This window comes from Tasmannia lanceolata, unplaced genomic scaffold (genome assembly GCF_043159265.1).
Source record: "Tasmannia lanceolata isolate RefF3 unplaced genomic scaffold, GAP_Taslan_0.1 ptg000006l, whole genome shotgun sequence".
NCBI lineage: Eukaryota > Viridiplantae > Streptophyta > Magnoliopsida > Canellales > Winteraceae > Tasmannia > Tasmannia lanceolata.
The window spans coordinates 35,452,659-35,473,621 of NW_027518683.1; the positions used below are offsets into that span (position 1 = coordinate 35,452,659).

General features: G+C 38.4%; 1 protein-coding gene across 6 annotated transcripts in view; it reads right to left on the reverse strand.

Moving 5' to 3' along the window:
• Window positions 1-20,963, reverse strand: part of LOC143880260 (TRAM, LAG1 and CLN8 (TLC) lipid-sensing domain containing protein) — a 48,649-nt gene that overhangs the window by 19,442 nt on the left and 8,244 nt on the right. For all 6 annotated transcript variants that reach the window (XM_077383098.1, XM_077383096.1, XM_077383099.1 and 3 more), the window contains 2 exons: window positions 9,393-9,481; window positions 9,156-9,294 (listed from right to left, as the gene is read on the reverse strand). In XM_077383098.1, coding sequence (XP_077239213.1) covers window positions 9,156-9,294; window positions 9,393-9,481 — 228 coding nt within the window. The remainder of the gene's footprint in view (window positions 1-9,155; window positions 9,295-9,392; window positions 9,482-20,963) is intronic.

Genomic DNA, 20,963 nt, shown 5'->3' on the forward strand with positions numbered 1-20,963 from the left:
GCAGATTTTGATTGTTTTATACCCCTAATTAGTTGCTGATTTTGGCAGTTTTATGCCCTAATTAGTTGCTGATTTTGGTAGTTTTATATCCCTAAATAAGTGCTGATTTTATGTATCTAAGCACAAAAATAGTGCTGATTTTGCAAGAGTCTTTAGGGCATAATAAGTGGAGATTTCCATGGTTTTTAATGCATGATTAAATGCTGATTTTAGTCGTTTTATTTCATGATTTGTCGCAGATTTTTTTATAGTTATTAGGGCTGGTTTAGTTGCATATTTTCAGAGTATTTGATGAAAATATATATATTTTAGGGTATAGAAAAATATGATTTTTGGGACCACATAGAGATTAGTTGAACAAATAAATAAAAATGCATATCATAGGACAATAATAGGCATATGTTAAATAACTTTAACATAAGACCGAAAGAAGAAACTTACACCAAGCTAATTATTAAATTTCGACCTCAGGATCCTCATATTCAGATCAGTGTCAAGACTTCATCGATCACCTAGGCAGGCAAGTGATGGTTGACTTTTATAATATTAGTTACAATTATGATTTCTGTGATTATATTGCTATTTCCTATGATTATTCGCATTCTTTTTGCACCTATGTCATTGAATTAACTGATTATCCTTGTAGAATTTCCTGTAGTAGGACTTTTTATGTTTAGGCCATAATCTATATACACGATGTTTTTTTTACGTCTCGTACTATAGTAAGGGAAGGCCATAGAGCTACGAGTGGCCACTTCCCGACGGGTTTATGATGATTTCCAATGTGTATATACTTATGAGGAGATAGATATGACCCATATACCTCATCGAGATGACATGATACTTCTCGTAGTTTACCTGTCTCTATATGTACTCTGATTGAGGCTCTCTTATATGATTCAATGATTTGCCACCATCAGTATATTCCCTGGACATAGTTTGATATTAACAGTTGAGATAAATCATGCAATAGACATTCAGTTAATGGAATAGAATTGTTTTGTTGTGGTTTCCCTTTTTGAGGTAGCGATTCGGATTTTGGCATTTTGAAAAAAAAATCATATCAAAATTTTTGCCCCAAATCCAAGTCATTACATCCAAAAAATAAAAAAATCTAACTAAAAGCAGTCCTTAAAACAAGGACAAGGCCCCCTGGCCCTGATGGTTTTTCTTGCTGTTTCTTCCAAGAGTTTTGGGATGTTATCAAACCTGACTTAGAGCAAGTTATGAAAGAATTTATTCAAACCTGACTTAAAGCAAGTTATGAAAGAATTTATTCAAATCTGACTTAAAGTTATGAAGGAATTTATTCTACTGCCATGGTACCAATGAAGCCTTTAACGCCTCATTTGTCCTCTTATCCCTAAAGTTAAGAACATTGAAGATATAAAGAGGTCTAGGATGATTATTCTTATCGGATGTGTTTACAAAATATATACAAAGTCTACTCAATTAGAATTTAAAGAATCATGCCTTTCCTGAATGCATCTAATTAAAAGTAGTTTTGAGCTGGTAGGCAGATCCTAGATGGAATTGTCGGGGCAAATGAAGTCATTTACTCCACCAAAAAATTGGGTTCCTTTGGAATGCTTTTTAATCTTGCCCTAGAAAAAGCCTATGATTGAAATGGTCATTGCTCCTGACTTCGGAAAAAATGAGTCGGTTTAGACCTTAAAAGGGGGAAAATGAATTTAGTGTGTTCACTTATTCGTCATTATTTGTGAGGGGTCAATTTGTCCATTGTTTTGCATCTAGAGGTTTCAATCAAAGGGATCCTTTGTCTCCTTTCCTTTCTATATTGTAATGAAAAAATTGATTATATTCTCTCAAAACCCGCGGAAAATGGCTTCCTTATGGGCCTTAAGTCTTGAGATGGCAGCCCATGTATCTCACAACTACAGTACATGGATGACACCATTCTCTTTGTTGAAGCATCATTGGTACTGTACATACCTATATCATACTTTCCATTATCTGAGACAACAGGCCAAAAAAATTAAGTCTCCTAAAGAAACTATTTTGTTGGATGGATCAACAAATCCTAATTCCTATGTATAGGATCCCCCCTCCCGTTGCGTAGAAAATAGAGAATCCAATGAAGTTTCCTTCTGAATGATGGCATTATATTTGGGTGAATCCAGCTTTTTTTCCACATTTTTTGAATGGAATCCACCTTATTAACTAGAAGCAAGTCTATAAAGTAAAACTGAGTTGTGGTCTTAGCATAAAGAACATTAGGCTGTAAAATATGACTCTTAAGACAGATGCAGGTGGAGCCTATTAAATAATGAGGAAGAGTTATGGTACCATAAGGTTTATCTTCCCTAAACACCGAAGGAAGGGGAGTCGTCTATGTCTAGGTCCCACAACTCCCCAATCTAGAACTCTTGGAAATCGGAATTTGAGACCTCGACTTCTCCCATATCCTTCTTGATTTGGTATTTATAAAGTTATTTGATGTGTCAACACTAGGGCTTTAATTGCTAACTACTTGGATAGAAGAGTCCCTAAAATGTTGTCACGCCAATTTTGAGAGAGTATGCCAACCAAAGACTCAAATGAGTTTCTTTTTTGCCTAAAAAGTTAAAGAAACATTATTTATCAACTATGTTTATGCAGATGAGCTAATCTGGTAACCTCGAAATGGGATCTTTTCAATCAAATCTTATTAAGCTCAATCTGCAAATTTCCTAAATGGTTCTAGGTTCCTCAACATATGGAACTCCATGGCCCCTTCTAGGGCCAAGCATTTATGCGGTGTCTTCCTCACAAGAAGATCATCATTGGTGACCAACTACTCAAAAAGATGATTTGTGATTATCATGGCTGCATCTTATGTGGCTCCTTGTGGGAGTTTCCTACCTACTCATTAGTTAATATTTGTGGATGGCGCATACAAGGAGTTATTTCTTTGGATTATTCCGATTGTGTCTTGATATAAATGTTTTATATCCTGTCAGTTTTCCTAGTCTTGGGGGCGTAAACCGGAGGGAAATAAGAGACTGAATGCTTATGGAGAATTATCTTTCCCTCAAAATCATGTATAATATGGAAGGGTAGAAATGATCAAATATTTTAAGGAAAATGCAAAAATCTTGATCAATTAATAGACTACATTATTATTGAAGTATCCGATTGCACATCAAAATCACATATTTTTTTGGTAGTATTGTTCAAGACATTACTAACAACATGATCTCAATTAGTGAAGTGTTATCCCCCTAGTAAGACTACCCAAGGTATGGTCAGCCCCTCCCCCATAAAAAGCAACTTGGAGGGAAGCAATAAAGTCCCCCACAAGGACAACACTGCTATTTGTCATTTGTGCAATGGTTGGGTTTTTTTCTCTTTTGTTTCTTTTTTTTTTTCCGAGGTGATGGAGGGGTCTCTGACTCTAATGGTAGAATAATTTTGACATATGAAGATACCAATGATGATAGTGATTAGGTTGAAGCGGATGTTAGAGAAGTGTTGAGCAGCGTTAAGCGTGCTCCTTGGTTAGGTCCAACCACAATTTGTTTTGAAGACATCTCCCTTAACACCATCAGGTGGATAAAATAGGAGTACATCCCATCATAGAGTTTTTAGACATTATTTTAGCAAGTTGAAATTTGGTTGCAGTTTGAGGCTCCTCCCTAGAGTCTAGACAGTGCAAATAAAATGATCAGGCTAATTCCTCAGCCAAATTTTGTATCTCATGTCCAAATTTGGTTGTCTGGCAAAAGATGTCAATTTGGTAATATTTTTGGTTTTTCATTTTTGTGTCTTTCTCTAGCTACAGCAAGCCTCTGTACCTATGTTATTATATTATATTTACTTGTTAAAAAAATAATAATAATAACTATCGGTGTTGAACAGGATTTAGAATCAATTCTGATGAAGAAGAAAATATTGAAGGTCTAGAGCTTCACGTCACAAATAAAAATATGTTATGCATGTTGAAAAGATGATTTTTTTAAAAACTAATGGTGTTGAACAGGATTTAGAATCAATTGCGATGAAGACGAAAATATTGAAGGTTTAGAGCTTCACGTCACAAATAAAAAATGTTATCCATGTTGGAAAAGAAAATTTTTTATTTTTTTATTTTTGAAAGCATGCTCTTTGATTTTCTGACAAGCTTCTATTCCCAAAGAAAAACTTTTCAAATAGAATTTTTGAAAAAATAATTCTAAGATGGTGACTACGAATCCCATCAATTTTGGGTCATATACTCATATTCCTTCTTAATAATATATTGGAAAATTGGAAGAGGAAACACCATATCTTTTAAAGAAAATGATGAATCACGAGGGTAACATAAATTGAAGTCGATTTCTCTACAAACGGGCAGAATTGATGTAACCAGCAAAGGAGTGCTTTTCAAATTGAAGCAGAAACTTTCAGGTGGTGGAACTCTTCAACTAAGTTCCATTTTGAAAATCTCAATCTCGTTTTGAAGGTCATTTCAAGAACTACGATGCATATTTCTACGGAATTTTCAATACTTTGTCATTCTGAGCCTCAAAACGTAGCCCAATATATAGTAAAATCTAAAAAGAACTACGATGATTTTTTGTCAACTTCCAGAGTTAGCATTAATAAGTTTCAGAAAAAACTTTGAATAATATATAATCAATGAGTTTTAATAGGTTTCAGGAAAACTTTTATTAATATATAGTCAAGGACTGATTAATTTGAGTTCCAAGTTATACAAAGTTCTTTTAGGGGAGTTTATGTATTCTATTGATACTTTTCTTTTGTTGAAAGATTTAGGGATTTAACTCTTTATTCTACGATCGTTTTATCATTTCTAGCACTTTCCCTCTAAGTTATAAATTCCATTTCGTTCGCCGTTTCGTTTTGCTTACCGGAACGGAGCGTTTCAGTGTTTCGTCCGCTTAATTTGAAACTTTTTGTTCCGCTCCGGCGAGGGAATTATTTTTTTAAAACAATAGTTAAAAATTTGAAAAAATCCAAAAAATTAGAAAGTTAGAAAAATATTATAAACAATTAAATGAACTAAAAGACATCTTTATTACTTAAAAAACAAAGTTTACTTCAACTAAAACATAAAAAAGTAGAATATACAAGAAAAAAAGCCAAATATATCTCTAAATCACTGCCAGCCACATCTGAGATCATCTCTAAATCTAAATCAGCATGGTCATGGTGGTGAATCATATGGATGAGGATCATCATACTCAACCGTGTGGTAGCCCTCATCACTGCCGTCACCACCATCTCTAGGAGGAGTGTCTTCAAGGTTTGCGTCGTCGTCGTCGGCCCTAGCAACTCTAAAAGGCGCTTCAATATTTTTCCAGCCAATGTCGTCTAGAATTAAAATAACATCTTCATCTTCCACAACCCAATCCATCATAATATCTAGGTGATCTATACTCAGTGGGTCGCTAGAGGTAGAAGATATTCTGTTTAAGCCCCTGAAAAAAATGTCCAACACAAATGAGTAAGTACTACTTAAAATTTAACTTTAAACTTAAGAAGTGAAATATGAGAAGATTAATTTCAATTCAATTACGTAGCATACATTTCTGGAAACTTGAGGTTGTAATGGACAAACACCAAGTCATTCAACCTCTGGTGCTCCAACCTTTTTCTCCTTGCCGAGTGGATGTGCTCCGAAGTGCTCCAGTTCCTTTCACATCCAGTAGTACTACAGGTTTGGCTGAGAATTCCGATGGCGAAACTCTTCAGTCCGGGACATCATTTCCAAAATGGTTCCACCATGCAACTGTAAAGTAAACAATAGTTAAGCATTTACTTGTGAAAATTTTAAATGAAATATACTTAATTAAATGAATAAACCAATATTCCTGGTCCCCATCTGTCTCGGTTGCGGATTGCCATCTTCATTGCAAACATACTGGTAAACTCCCGATAGCTCTCAATCTCAATCTGATTGGTGATGGTGTCCTGCGTACCTTCATCAGGTATTAATCGATTTAACACATTCCATCAAACCTCTGGTGACTTCATGATGCTTGGAGAAAGTAGAACTGAAAAAGAGAGCAGGGTTAAGAAAGTGTCCCGCAGCATGGAGGGGACTATGAAGTTGTTTGTCCCATCTTTGGTCAATAATCCTCCAGATGGGAGCATAATATGACTTTTTGTTCCTTAGCCTGGCCTTGATGTTTTCTTGGCCCCATCCATGGCCTCATATAGGTAACCCATCGCCGGTTTGTCTTGCCAGTCTACCAAACGTAGCACTCTCACCAGTGGCTCGCTAATGTTTAAAATATGCTTGCAGTTGTCCCAAAATTGTTTGTCCAACACTGTACTCATTATCTCTTCACCCAATTCGTGTCGAACATGCCTACTAGCAGCATACTGATCAAACACGAACGTCTGTTGTAGGGCATTCCTATGAAGCACCAGACTTTGTATGCTAATGAAATTTGTAGAAAATCTGGTCCACGCAGAACACAAGTCCCTCCCACCTATTAATCTCTGTCTCATCAAGTTCAGTAGGCCTGCGTGGTTGTAGATAAACCTTGTAACCTTTCGAGCCATGTCAATTGTGTTTTCTATTAGAGGAAACACATCCGGTTTGCTCAGGTGCTCTAAGATTAGGTCTAAACAATGGGCTACACACGGGGTCCAAAAGAAGGTGTCATATTTAATTTCTAATTTCTTCCCAGCAAATTTATAACTTGGCTCACTATTAGTTATAAACTGCACTACACTTTCCGACCTACTACCTAAACAATCTCATCAAAAATTGCGAACAATGCATCAGCATTCTTCACTACGCCAGATGCATTAATGGATTTTAGGAAAACTACTCCTTTAAGACAGTACACCAAAAATTTAATTAAGGCACGTTGTTTAGTGTCTATCCATTCATTGGTCACAATGCTACAACCACTAGTTCTCCAGAAATTCTTAACTTCCCCCAAGTACTTGTTTTCTTCTTCTACAGTTTTCTTCAATATGCCCCCCTTAAATCGTGCAAAGTAAACGACTTATAACCTGAGCCTACGATTTATGGCATCAAACATCGGCTGCCAATATGGTGAATTGGAAACATTGAAAGGCAGGGTGGCATTATAGTAAAGCATGCCAACTGCCATATTTGCCCGATCTACGGTTTCTTTTGATGCCAAAGCACTCTTAATGCCTGGCTGGGATCCAGGGGTTGTTCGTGGTGCAAAAAAATCTCTCAACCCCTCTATAAGACCCTTCTTTTTCCTTTTTCCCCCACTCGGTTCTACAACAGCTTCTTTCCCCTTACGCCTAGGCGCAGAACGTGCCCATATTTTAAGTTGAAATGAAGTAAAAGAGAATAAGGAAATGAAATTACATGAAGCTTTAACTTTCCTTAAGCCTTTCGGAGGAGAGATAGTAGAAGCCTTCCAAGTTGAATCCTTTATAAATGGAGGTGGAGATCGGAGATAAAAGCCTTTGAAGTTGACTTTGAAGTTGAAGAAGCCTTAGGCTGTAGAAGATAATCCCTTGTCTTTAGTGTAGACTTGTAGTTGTAGGAGATAAAAGCCTTTGATCATGATCTTGATCCAAAATCCAGTGGAGAATAAAAGCCTTTGATCTTTAGTGTAGACTTGTAGTTGTAGGAGAAGTGGAGACTTGTAGTTGTAGGAAATAAAAGATTTGTAGTTGTAGGAGATAAGAGCCTTTGAGTTGATCTCTTATGAAAGCTTTAAGAGGCTAGAAAAGAAGGTGGGAAAGTGTTGGTGAAAGTTGTAAGAGAAGGGTGAAGGAGAAGATGGTGGAAAAACAATGGTTAGAGGGCTATATATAGTGTGTGGTTGCTTTTGGGTGCAAAAAGATCAAAAATGCCCTCCCAGGTAAGGAGGGAAGGAGCTCCGGTGTATACAGAGGACCTCACAGGCATCTCAGGTAATTCAGTCTTATGGTTCTTCATTATCTGCCTATGGCCTTTTTTTCCTAAGTGCTCATTTTGTCTGGGCTTTTAGTTTAGTGTTTCTATTCAGCGGTCGTGGTATCGAATCCTAGAATGGCACCTTACATCTCTGAAAGAGTAAAGGTATTCATATTACAAATCTTACTAGAACTGCCCCTTTTTTACCAAACCAAAGAAAAAGTGTATCACTCAATCTTTGATCATGGAGAAGAAAAAGAGGAAACAAGCCATATGTCATTCCCCCACAAAAATGAATGAATGAAGAATTGGTTTGGGTATTCGAGATTCGAAAATACCCATTTTCTGCAAGATCCTGTCTTTTGCTTTAAATTTTCTTTATGGAGTAAGGTTCAACTCCAATTAGTATGGAAATGATTTGAAAGATGTCTCATCTGTAGAAATCCATATTTTGTCATCCATAAAATCGATTGATTCCAAGTGTAATTAATTATGGACTGAAGAAAAACTTGAGGCTATAGAAACATAGTAAACGTATGTAACTCTATAGACCATAGCAGTGTTCAGTATTAAAAATATGTTTTCAAATGTAAGGTTGGTAGGTAATGGGAATACAGTAACTACAGGAATGATTTTGTTAAGGTTTAAGAGTAATTTTGAAGGATTTGCACGCAAATGTTAGAAGGTAATATTTCCATATGTTTTGACATAAAGGCTTCTCATACAAATTAGTGGATGTATATACAGGCCTCCCTTGCAATCCAGGACCTAGATCAAAAGTCCTGAACTGGCAGGCCTTCGAAAACACATTTAGACATTGTTCCTGTTGGACCATTATGAACAAAATTGCACGCAAGTAGACAAAGAGCCATCATGTTCTCTATTGGTTACTCTACGTCAATCTTCACTTGATAGCACAAATAGCATATGAGTAGCATTGGTATAATCAAGGATTGAAATTTCAGTTTCTTTTTCGTTTTCAGCCTCAAATTTCAGGAAAAAAAATTTTTTAAAAAAAGAAGAAAAGAAAATTTGGCCGAAATTCCGAAATTATGGCCAAAATTCAGGACCGACACCGAATCAAGGTACTTTCGGGGTTGGTCTTTGGCCGAAATTTCAAACCATGGGTATAATAATGCAAGTTATAGCACGCAAATGCATTAAAGAAGCAATTATGAGTATGACATTGTCCACATACGTAAGTAGTTCATACACAGAATCACAAGCTCCATAAGAAAGCATAAATGACTCAAATAAATATACTACTGAATTCATATAGCAGAAACCTCATAATTGTAGACTCACAGCAACAACTTACTGCTAATATGGTGTCAGATACGGCGGACTTCCTATTTATAATCAATTCATCACGTGAACCATTCTGAAAAAGATCCGATAACAGGACAAGGTAGAAAGCAACACTCACAACGAGGAGTGCATGGAATGTAGAGAAGCCCCTGTGCAGCGAGAAACTTATCAAATTCTTTTGATGGAAAGCAAGTAAATATAATCTGCAGAAAGGGGAAACACCAGAAACAACGTAAAAGAAAATTACCGATTGTTCCACTCCACCTTTTGTGCTTTGGTTAGTTTTGAATAGCATTTAAAATATGATGAGCTAATCAGACCTGTAACTTCATAGACCTTCAAAAACAAATGCAGAAATTTAGTAATGTTTATATTTGATAAAAAAAGTTTATAATTGATAAAAAAAAAGTTTATATTTGATAAAACATTTCTTATATTACCCTGCCGAAGCAACTCCAATATCAACTTATAATCCAACAGCAAACAACAAAGTAACTTTTATAACCTACAACTTATAAAACAAAACCAAAGCAACTTGACTTACAGAAAGAATAATTGGGCATCCGGTATGGTCTAAGCGTTATTTCACTTTTATTCAGGTTCGTTTTGCTCAGGCATTTATTAGTGTAAAATATTGTAACAAAATAGGAATCTAGGTTGGTGAAACTCCTTCAGCCAACTTATGAGAAGATATGTTCAATTTATTAAAAGAACAAAGGTTAGTTAAACCTCGTGAGCAAAAATTGGACAACCAATTGAATACAAGATCATACCTTTCTGAGTGCTCAACAACATGATTGGCACACAAGCATCTTACCTAGAATGATTGCAGCTGCAAGTTGGTAGCACTAAAAGCTTCGTCATTGTCTATAAGCCCACACCTCCTCCCCTCCACCTTGGCCCTCCCCACCATAGTTGTCAAACTCTTACGAGTCATACGAGTCAACTCTCGAGTCGAGTTGAGTCGCAGGGCTTTCAAGTCGAGTTGTTGGGTGACTCGCCCCTGTTGAAGACTCTTACGAGTCGTCTGGTGACTCTTACGAGTCGCTGCGAGTCGAGTCGAAAAACTATGACTCTTACGAGTCAAGTCGAGTCGCTGGGCGTGGGGCTTGTTGTTTTGATGGTTGAAAACATGGAGGTTTGAATTTAGAACTTAATTATTATTTTTTGAATGGTAGGCAATTGCATTAAATGTGAAAAAAAGATTGAGAAGGTGTATACAAATAAAGAGACAGAAAAAGAAAAGAAAGACAAGAACAAGCCCCGCTGCAAGGGTCAAAGAGGAACGAAGACAAATAGCTCAACTCTCTCCCTAGAGACACCATCTCTAGCTAAACTGCTCGCCACACCATTAGCTGACCGCCTAACATGATGGAAAGAAATCGATACATCCTCCACGTTGTCTTAGATCTCATCGAAGAAAGGCAAATCTCAAGGAAGGAATGAGAGCCATTAAGCCATCTTATCACATTAAGCGAGTCTCCTTCTACCACTACCTTGTTCAAATCTTCATTCTCAAGATACCATATTCCTTGGTACATAGCTCGCACTTTAGCTTCAATAGCGTCTGCACCAATGGGACCCGCAAAATCCCATTTCATAGCTCCAAATTTATCCCTCAAAACTCCCAAAATTCTGGCAGGACCAGGATTCCCCATGCTACACCCATCAAAGTTTAGCTTCAAAAAACCATGTGCGGTAATGGGGTATAAAAAGGTGACCCCAATCGTCAGTTGGCACCAAGGCAAAAACGGGTTATGGGGGTAAACAAGTAATTGCATCCCCAGGAGAAAACCCTAAAGCAGGTCCTGCCTAATCATAGGCTAACACCTGTCTAAGGGTAAAAGGGTAATCCAATACCTAAGCCCACACTATAAATAGCCTTCATAAAGGCAAAGGTAAGGGTCCGAATCCCAAAAATTTACTATTCATAGCTCTGGTTTCTTTATTTGGGATCATTACTGACTTAAGCATCGGAGGGCCTATCCGGAGCTATCACTCCGGGTTGGTAGTCTGACCGTGTGTTCCTCTATGCAGGACTCAATCCTTTGCTGGTTCAGCCATCAAAATACTTTAGATTAGCCCTTCTGTCACTACCTCATATGTTACGAATTTTGACCGTAACATGCGGGAGGCTCCCAGTCTTGGACAATCTTGGGTTCTTGGCCTGAACCACCACAAATCTCCTTCCAACCATATCATAAATCATGGGTGGATACAAATAAAATCTAAAACAAGGGTTTTCACCCCATAATTAAGTTCCAACCAGAACTTAATTATATTTGTACATGCAAGTTACAAGCATATAGTTATTTATATTTGATCTATGTGTTATTGGGTTATATTTTTTACATGCTTCATCTTTTGATATATAATTATATTTTTTTCAACTAAATTTATGTTCCTGTCAAAAACTCTTACAAGTCACGAGTCGAGTCGAGTCACGAGTCATAAAATTAAGAAATCGAGTCAAGGGTTGACAACTATGGTCCCCACTACCCCTCTCGCTCAAAAGAACAAATGAACTCACATTTACTCTGAAATTATATGGAAACAATTCTCGTAAAGTGAAATAAAATCAATCCCTTAACAAGTCCTGGAAGATCACTGAATAACACCATAAGTGGATCAGCATTCAGCAGAAAATATGCAACCTGAACACTAAGCCAGGTAAAGTTTTCCAAGGATTTGGGGATCCATTTGCTCACCCGAGTTTTGTTTTAGCCTAAGATGAACTTTAAAGTGGATAAAGAGGCATTAGATTTTCAGAGGATCTCGGGTTAGTGAGTCCTATGGTAGTGACCTTTCATTAGACAGTGGCAGCAAGAAAACTAAATATATGCTTGGAAAGATTTCGGCTAGCAAGTATGTGTCTATTGTGTAAGAAAGAAAAGGAGCCAGCTCAACGAACGTTCTCTCAAAAGGTATGAGGGCAAACTTAGCAGGCTTTGGAATAGATTGGGTGTTTCTGAAGTTGATTGGGCTGACCTTTACATACTGAAATGGCAGACCATTTAGTGACAGCAGAAAGAGCCCTTGAAAAGCTACATCATACACGAAAAAGTGGCATTTATAGGAGGAGACGAATAAAGTGTAGTTCTTCATTAAAAAAGTCTTGTAGCATCATAAAATAGATTCAAATAGATATAATTAGATTGGAAGTCCACAAAAGTAACATGTGGCTATATCCATAGATGACACTCACAGAAATTAGAAGAAGATGGTATATAGCAAGTTTAAGTTATTGATGGTTGCCTCCCCCTTACAATGTAATTAAGCAATACCTTGATGAGAGCTCGCGACGTAATCCTAGATGGTCTCGTTTTGGCAACTGAAAAGCTGTTGGATGGATGGGAGGAATTCTTAAAATCCCATCTGATGGTGTAATCAATACAATATCTAGATTGATTAGTGTTAGCGGTTAAAATGAGGCGAAGGTATTAGCATTACTCATAGGCATATGTATTTACAAAACCAAGTTATTCAGTCATCTTTTGATGAAGGGGGATTCAGAAAATGTAATACCATGCATGAAAAAACACTCTTTTTGGGTTCTTTTATTTGTTTATTTGTTTGTGTGTGCCTGGGTAATTGTGGGGGATGAGGCCTGCATAGTGTCTAGGTTTCATTTTAAAAATGTCGGATCTTTTCAAAGAAATCACACCACAATCCAAGCACATGCAAAGGTTGGCAAAAAACAAGACGAGTGATCTCGCAAAACATGGTGTGGAGAGGGGAGTTAGCAATTGGCAATTTGATTCCATTGCGACTAATTGTAGAGAGGGGTAATGGATACAAAGATTTACAACAAAATAGACATAAATGATTAAAATTAGAACTAATGTCCAAGCTTGGAAATAAACTAGAAACAGGCAGGCACAAAAAAAGAGTGAGAAAACATTGCAGGATGAAATTGATGTAGGACAGTTAAGGGAAGACAACTATATATGTAGCCCTGATACCAATTGACGTAGGATAGCCTACTGATAAGAATACTTCCCTAGATTTAAACTCAAATATGGTCCAATAGGCTAGGGGGACAGGTTTGGATAAACTACGATATGTTAAGGGCCTGTTAGGACTGTTGATGATGGGTGATAAATATGGACAGAACCTTAGCACTGAAATAAATGAGGGTATAAATATGGACAGAATCATGACACTGAAATAAATGAGGGTAAAACTGGCTATTACTTCTGGACTACGTAGGGGTAAATAGGGTACTAAGGACATGTATTTCAGACTATGACATGAACTGTTACACGTTAAAGTGGACTGTTTTGTAGGTTAAATGCTGGAACATGGAAACAGTTAATTGGAAGTAATTAATACAGGGTTCAGGATAAAGTTTTATGATGCTCGATGGGTTTGGTGGTCGAACTGTCAAAGAAAGTGGGCTGTTAAGGCACAGTTAAACAGCAGGCTTGTCAACAAGGTACAGGATTGGGTTAGGATTCAAAAAGGAAGGCTGTACTCACAATCCTGGGTCTGTAATTACATTGGATAAGTGTTCTTAAATGAATCTTGGATCTGTAATGATTCAATACTGTAGGGAATTTGATGTGTGGTTTAGGATTAAAGTGTAGAGGCTAATAAGCGAAGCGTTCAGAGATGAAAGCTTACAAAACGAAGGGTTTTAGAAGTCTGATCAATGGTTAGAAGTGATCGCAGGTCAGATCTGGGCTCGGTATGGGTTCAAGGACTTTAGGATTAGATTTAAGGCTGCCACTGGGATGAAAGGGAATGGGAAAGTGTTGAGTTTAAGGGAAGATGGCGGACTGGTCTGTAAATCAACACTGGATTTACAGGTTACAGGTTTACAGGGTTTTATGGGTGGTTGGGTGAAGCGGAAAAGTGTTCTTGAACAGCTCGTGGGTGAGGGTTAAGAGCTACACAAAGGAAAAAAGCATAGGGTAATGGTGGTAGAAAATTTGAAGGGAAGGGGTAAGTTGCAGGTGGCGTTCATAAAGATTTATGGACGGGTTTATGAAAAGTAACGAAACAAAGATGGAGAAGATGGATAGAAAACACAAAGGTGGAGAGAACTAACCTGGAATCTTCATGAGCAAGAGGCATTATACCAAGCTAGAGGAGTCAAATTCAATACACATTTAAAGTGCTTTGAAAGGCCAAAGGCCATTATATTTATAGGCATGACCAACCTTGGCACCTGTCACAGGCCTTTACACCTATGAACATACCATAGACACCTGTCAATAACTTATTTCTCAGGCAAACAGCCCACTCTCAGCCCAACAATCGACTCACAGTCACCAATCTTTCACTACAGTCCTATCGTAACACCAGTTTCTCTCAAATCTATCATAATTACCATAAATCAGTGTTTAAAAACGCGATTGTGACGCAGAACACGGCCAAGAAAAATCCTTGTCGACTCGGCGCGGATGCGGCCAAGAACGCGGTTGACATGGGTGACGCAGTCATAACTCGGGAGAGTCAAAGGATTTTATTAACTCTGTAGGGCAAAACGCGGAAAGCGGATGTGGTGCAACACGGAACGCGGCCAGGCAAAAAGGAGTAGACTCAGGCGAGTTCCTTGTCAAGTCAAGGAGTTTTTAAACACTGCCTTAAGTCTCACACCTAAATCTCTGATGTAATCCGGCCATTGGATCGTTCTCTTTCTATCATTGCACTTCTTTTTTTTGAGGATTATTGGACTTATTAATGTTTATTTGTTATGCCTAGATGTGAGGTTGCTCCATTGTGACCCGGTGGTCACGGGTTCAAGTCACGGAAACAGCCTCTCTGCAAAGCAGTGGTAAGGCTGTATACATCTAGCCCTCTGCAATGGTGGGAGCCTCGTGCACTGGGCCGCCGTTTAATATGCCTAGATGTGGGGGATGTCCACGTCATCTAGGGGCAACCATTGCACACACTATTTATTCCTCAGTTATTTTGTTTAGGCTATTTTTCCTATTATGTCCTTATGAGCTTATTTTCCTTTCTTTATTTCAGGAGCAGGGCAATCTTTTCACTTGAGAATTAGTGCTAGCAAAGAGGTCCACCAAAACAAGCATATATATATGAGTAATGGCAGCATGTGCATAAGATGAGTGTAGCGGAGATGCGAATGCTTAGATGGATGTGTGACCACACAAGGTTAGATAGAATTAAAAATGAAGACATTCATAAAAAGGTGGGGGTGGTGGCACCAATTGAGGAGAAGATGAGAGAGCACCGCTTAAGATGGTTTGGACATTCCAACGTAGGCCTTTGGATGCTCCAGTGAGAAGAGGCGACTCGTGCCAAGGTGATGGAGTAAAAAGAGGTCGGGGCAGACCCAAACAACTTGGGTAGAAACAGTGAGAAAAGACTTGATAGCTAGGAAAATAACAGAGAAAATGACATTAGATAGGATAGAATGGAAGAAAATGATCCACGTAGAAGAACCCAACTAGAGCTAGGAAGATTCCTTTCACCTTCGTGAAATTTTTCTAAAGGATTCATTTAGCCGACCCCAACTAGTTTGGGACAAAGGCTTTGTTGAGTTGAGTTGAGAGGAGAAAGTGCCCTAGTTTTGAAGAATATTGTGAAAGGAAAATAAAAAAGGAGCGCACGAATCCCTCCATCTTTTGCAAGCTGGGGCATGCGTGAACAGCTTCTCTCTCTTCCCAAAGAGGTAAATGTCCCTCTCTTTCACCTCTCTTTCTCTCTACAATATCTGCCCCTTCTCTGTACTCTTTCTACCTCTCACATCTGCCCCTTCTCCCTTCTCCCTTCTCCCTACTACTACCCCCATATTTCTCTCTCTCCCTCTATCCCTACTATTGTCCCCATATTTCTCTCTTTCTCCCTCCATCCCTACTACTGCCCCCATATCTCTCTCTATCCCTACTACTGCACCCATACCCTCTCTCTCTCTCTCTCTCCGCCTCTTTCACACATCAACTGTGAGCTAGCTGCTGTCTAGAGTTTGGAGACATGATCATGGGCTTCTCCACCATCTTCTTGGCCTCTTAGCGAGTTCCACAAATGGAAGGACTGCTGCAATTAAACGGTACTATTTTCCATATTTCAGCCCTTTAGCCATATTTTTAGCTTTTAGAAACCCTTAGGAACATCCCTAGTTAATTACCCTAACCTATTTTCAACCTTTTATCATTTTCTCAACAATATTTGGGCCCTAGATCTTATTTTATTATCGTGGACAGCAATAAAACAGTGAGTAGATTTGATTATTTGAGTCTTATATCCCCATGTTCTTATGCTAATTATATTGTTAATCGCTTTCATGCTTAGTACATAAAATGCCTTATTGATGGTTTGTCTTTACAGTTAATTTTAATGGTTCTTTGTGCTGTTATTAAATCACTTAAAACTTGTTTATTTATTTCGGGTGTGGATATATGACCATATGAATTGTGAAGGATGGTTCCCTTGAGCTCTTTAAGTTCCTCTAGAAAGCCGCGAGCCTGCGGGTTTGCGCCAATCTTTTTTGCAGTAGGTAAGCTGGATGAAACCTCTTACCTCAAAGTTTGAGACCAAAGTCTTAACAAACTGAGCTAGAGGCTCAACCCACACCCCTATTATATCTGTCACAAAAGTCTCTAGTTTCTTATTCCTAAGCTTCCCTATGATTGGTTCTTTAACCCTTACCTATTCTCATAGCCTAGTTAACCAAAGTCTCAAGTCAAGGCCTAAAGATAAACCTTTTTCTTGGTTGAACGAATACGGAAAGATCATTATACTTGCAGAACCAATACTAAGTTGGTGCCAGACAAGGTTCTTAAATTCTTGATGGGTTTCTTGAATTCTTGAAACCGTTTTAAATAGGGTTCAAGAAAGTTAAAGATTTGATAAATAATGGGTAAAAAATGTAAATAATGAGTAAAGATTAGTAAATATTAATTGCGAGCCTTGGTGCAACGGTAAGGTTGCTCCATTGTGACCTAGTGGTCACAGGTTCGAGTCACGGAAACAGTCTCTCTGCAAAGAAGGGGTAAGGCTACGTACATCTAGCCCTCCCCAGACCCCACAATGGCAAGATCGTGGGCCTCCCTTTTTTGATAAGGAAAAGACCGATAAAGATTGGTTCTTGTGCAATTGAGTGTTTTATAGATTGAGTAAGGAAAGAGATCGGGAAAAGTGAAGGTGTAAGGTAATGGGGAAATGGGGAAAGAGAATGTGGAAAGGGGATGTGTTGCTGTCAAAATCTGTGAGTGGCTGAGCTGGAGGCGAAGAGTAAGTAGGCGACCTTACTTTGGACCTACACACACGAGAAAACGGTTAGAAGGCCGACCTGGAGGGGGGTTCTCCAGGAAGGCCCTCTGATGCTTAAGTCGGTGACAGCAACAGATAAGGAAAATTCAATAGGAATAGTATGTTTTCGGAATCGTATCCCCTACCTTTTGGGATTTACCCCTATTTCTAGTGGTTGAGTATGCAAGGATTAACCTCTAATTTTCTTTATGGCGCAATTACCATGTCGCCCCTGAACGAGTGGCAGTGAGCCGTAAATATTGCTTTTTGTAGGCATGGTGGAGGGAAGGATATGGTGGCGGAAAGGGGTGGGGAAAAGTTGTTGGTCGAGGGAAGGATGAGCGAAAGGGTTTTAAGAAAGTGGATTAAGTAAGGGTAGGGTTGGGAGGGGAGGAGATTACAAAGGTAAGGGGTGTGCGGCTAAAAGATACACAAAAATTTTAAAAAAAAAGATTGAAAGTAAAGAGAGAGTAAGAGGGAGAAAGAGATCATCCCAATAGGCCTGTTTCGATAGCAAGAACATGGTGGAAAACCCTGGAAAGGAAAGCTCTTTCCATCTTTTTTGCCACTTTCCATTGTTTGGTTTCCCAAGAAAGACAATTTTAGGTGGAAGACAGTTTCCATGAGGATAGGAAAGCACTCATAAATCGTGGAAATGCTTTCCATCTTAAGACATGGGATGTAGATTTCCTTTCCATATGGAAAGAACTATCGGGGCATCCCAATTAAGTTCTCGCACTTCTTAGTCGACTCAACTGAACCATGAAGAATGTGAAGACGAAGGGTTTTTAAACCGTAAAGTGGATGATTGATTTCTGCCATTTGTGAGCCGGCCGAACTTGAGAAATAGCCCAGCCAGGGCGATCCATCCTAAACTATCAAGGAACTTGTCGGCGACAGGATAGATTCCGGTGGTTGGCTGCAAGGCATAAAAAAGCGAAATCGAACCTGTTTCGGGCTCTCTGATGGTTGTTGCACTGCCTATTTTTGGTTACCGGAGACTCTCCAACTGAGTTCCCGACACGCCCGGTGAGGAAGAACCCCATCAAATCTGACCATCATCGGAGGAGCGTTTAGGGGGTTTTCTTGCTTCAGGACTATTGCCAGATTCTGGCCACCAGAAGGAGTAAGCATGGAGACTCGGTGTAGCCTGGCCCTCATTCTCGCCCTTCTGTGCCGACCATAACCTTGCCGGTCCGGGTGGGGACTGTTTGAATCCCTTCCTGGAATCGAAAACCCTTTAACCAAGCTTGGTTCAAATATTATAATAATACATAGAAAAATTGTCAAATGGTCTTTTCAGCCATGCCAGATGGTCTATTCAACAAATATGATATTACATGACATGCCAAATGGTCTTTTACATGGCATGCCAAATCGTCTCGTAAGCCAATATAGTAATAACTAATAATCCATATTATAATAATATGCAGGTGGAATTTTCTTCTTCCAATTAGTCTCTTCAGCCAATATAATAATAATGAAGCATACATGTGAATATAAATGATTTTAGGCCTTTTTAACCCACAAGTCGTCTTGGTACATATATCACATTATTGAATTAATATTAATTAAGTGCCCATTTCTCATGTTAAATCATTTGAATGAAATGTGTATTTTTCTTTCTCACGTGACATGCATCCATACAAAAGAAACACTCTATTATGGAAGAGTTCCTCTTCTCATTATTTTGAACCAAACAATCACATAGCCCTCTACTTAGAAAGAAATTGAAGAGAAAAGGTGTTCCTAGGAAAGCCCTATCTAGGTGGAAAGATCATTCTTGCAAACCAAACATGCCAATGCGTCTTCTCCAGAGTAAGGATTCATTCAAGCATGGAAGCAAATTGCAATCTCATATTCTCTATTGTGTTCTCAAAAGTAGCCAAAGGCCTTACATTTATTGACAAAATAAAACTTGAACTTCAAGAACTAATCCCCTAATTCTAATAAGACTTGAACAACTAATATAACTTGAGCTTGAGCTTCTAATCTAACTTGGCTAGGTGTACTCCACCAATTCTAATAAGACAAATAATAATCTGAGACAAAATAGAACTCCTAACCCAACTTACCTAAAAAATCTCTACAAACTAGAACTCAAACTTACCATCGTTAGTAAACCCAAACTAACTATTTTAGTAAACTTAGACTTATTATTTTTAGTAAACTTGACTCTACTATTTTTAGTAAGTGCAAAATTACTATTTTTAATAGTTTTGATAAAGACCCCAAAAGTACTTTACTGCACTCCACTTAATTGATAATGACACCTCTTCTATAATAAATAAACACTTAAAATTAAAATATGGGCCGAGGACAGTCCCCATCATTCTCCCTTACTTAAAAAATTCGACCCCATCGAATATAATGATTGGCATCACGATGGGAGTTTGTCATCTCTGATCCTCGTACAATCTACAAACGGATGGCCCTTCCAACAGAATGAGTATTTCAAATGCACAAGTAACTTCAAACACTGCTTTTGTTTTGATGTAATGTGATCACAAGGTTAACCTTTGACTTGTTACTCGTAACTTGTCAGCTTAGGTTGAAGGAAACTTTGGTCCTCAGCTTCCTTAGGTCTATAGACTTCTGCCCGTGTCTCTTCGAGTAAGTAGTAAATTTTCAGCAGGGGTCCAAATACTACGATCGATGACTTTGTTGTCGTGATCTGAAGATCTTGCTGACTAAGTCAAATCATTTTCCCCTTCCAAGTGTGTAGGATGACGATGTTGCTCTCTTGATCCTCATATAAAGTTCACGGACTATCTATTGACAGAACCAATTCTGAAGGATGATCGTCGCTTTGTGAATTCGTAAGTAACATAAGCGAGCCACATATTGTTGGAATTATAGTTGGATGATGAGTGCAGCTCTTGCCTATCGTTTGAAATTGAGCACTTTCTGCGCCATCAATCCTCACGCACAAACTTGTATCTGGATGGCTGAAGTCACTTGTCTCTTCTATGAATGTTTGGTATGATACATTTTCTAGATCTTACGACAAGTGGATAGCTTCATTGTACGAGTCTTGGATTTGTTGGCTTTCTCCTCTTGAATCCTTCTAGACAGTCGATTTTGGTATCTTTGAAAAATATTCGGCGCAAAATTTTACACAAATAGCTCCCTCATGTCGATCCAATGAATCATGAATGGGTTTGGGTTTCACATTAGGCGTTGTTGCTGCTCCATTGTCGTCCACCACTCTCCGGCATACCCAACCAAAGTTAGCGGGCAATGCAAATCATTGTCATCGAATGCGATATGTTGCCACAAATACTTCTCCAATGCATTTAACCAATCAAGACATTCCCATTCAGCAACTCCATAAAATATGGTATGCCTTTAATGCTTATACTGTAACGATTACAATCCATAGGATCATATCTGCCCGTCAAAATCTCACTATACTGAGTATACATTCTCACTCAGGCTCTGATACCAAACTAATGCAGGATGGTAGCGGAAAGATCATTATACAAGCAACTATGATACCACATCAGTATCAGATGAGGTTATTGAAAGGATCTTGAACTCGTGATGGGCTTCTTGAATTCTTGAAAAGGTTCTAACAGGGGTTGACAAAGTTTGCTTC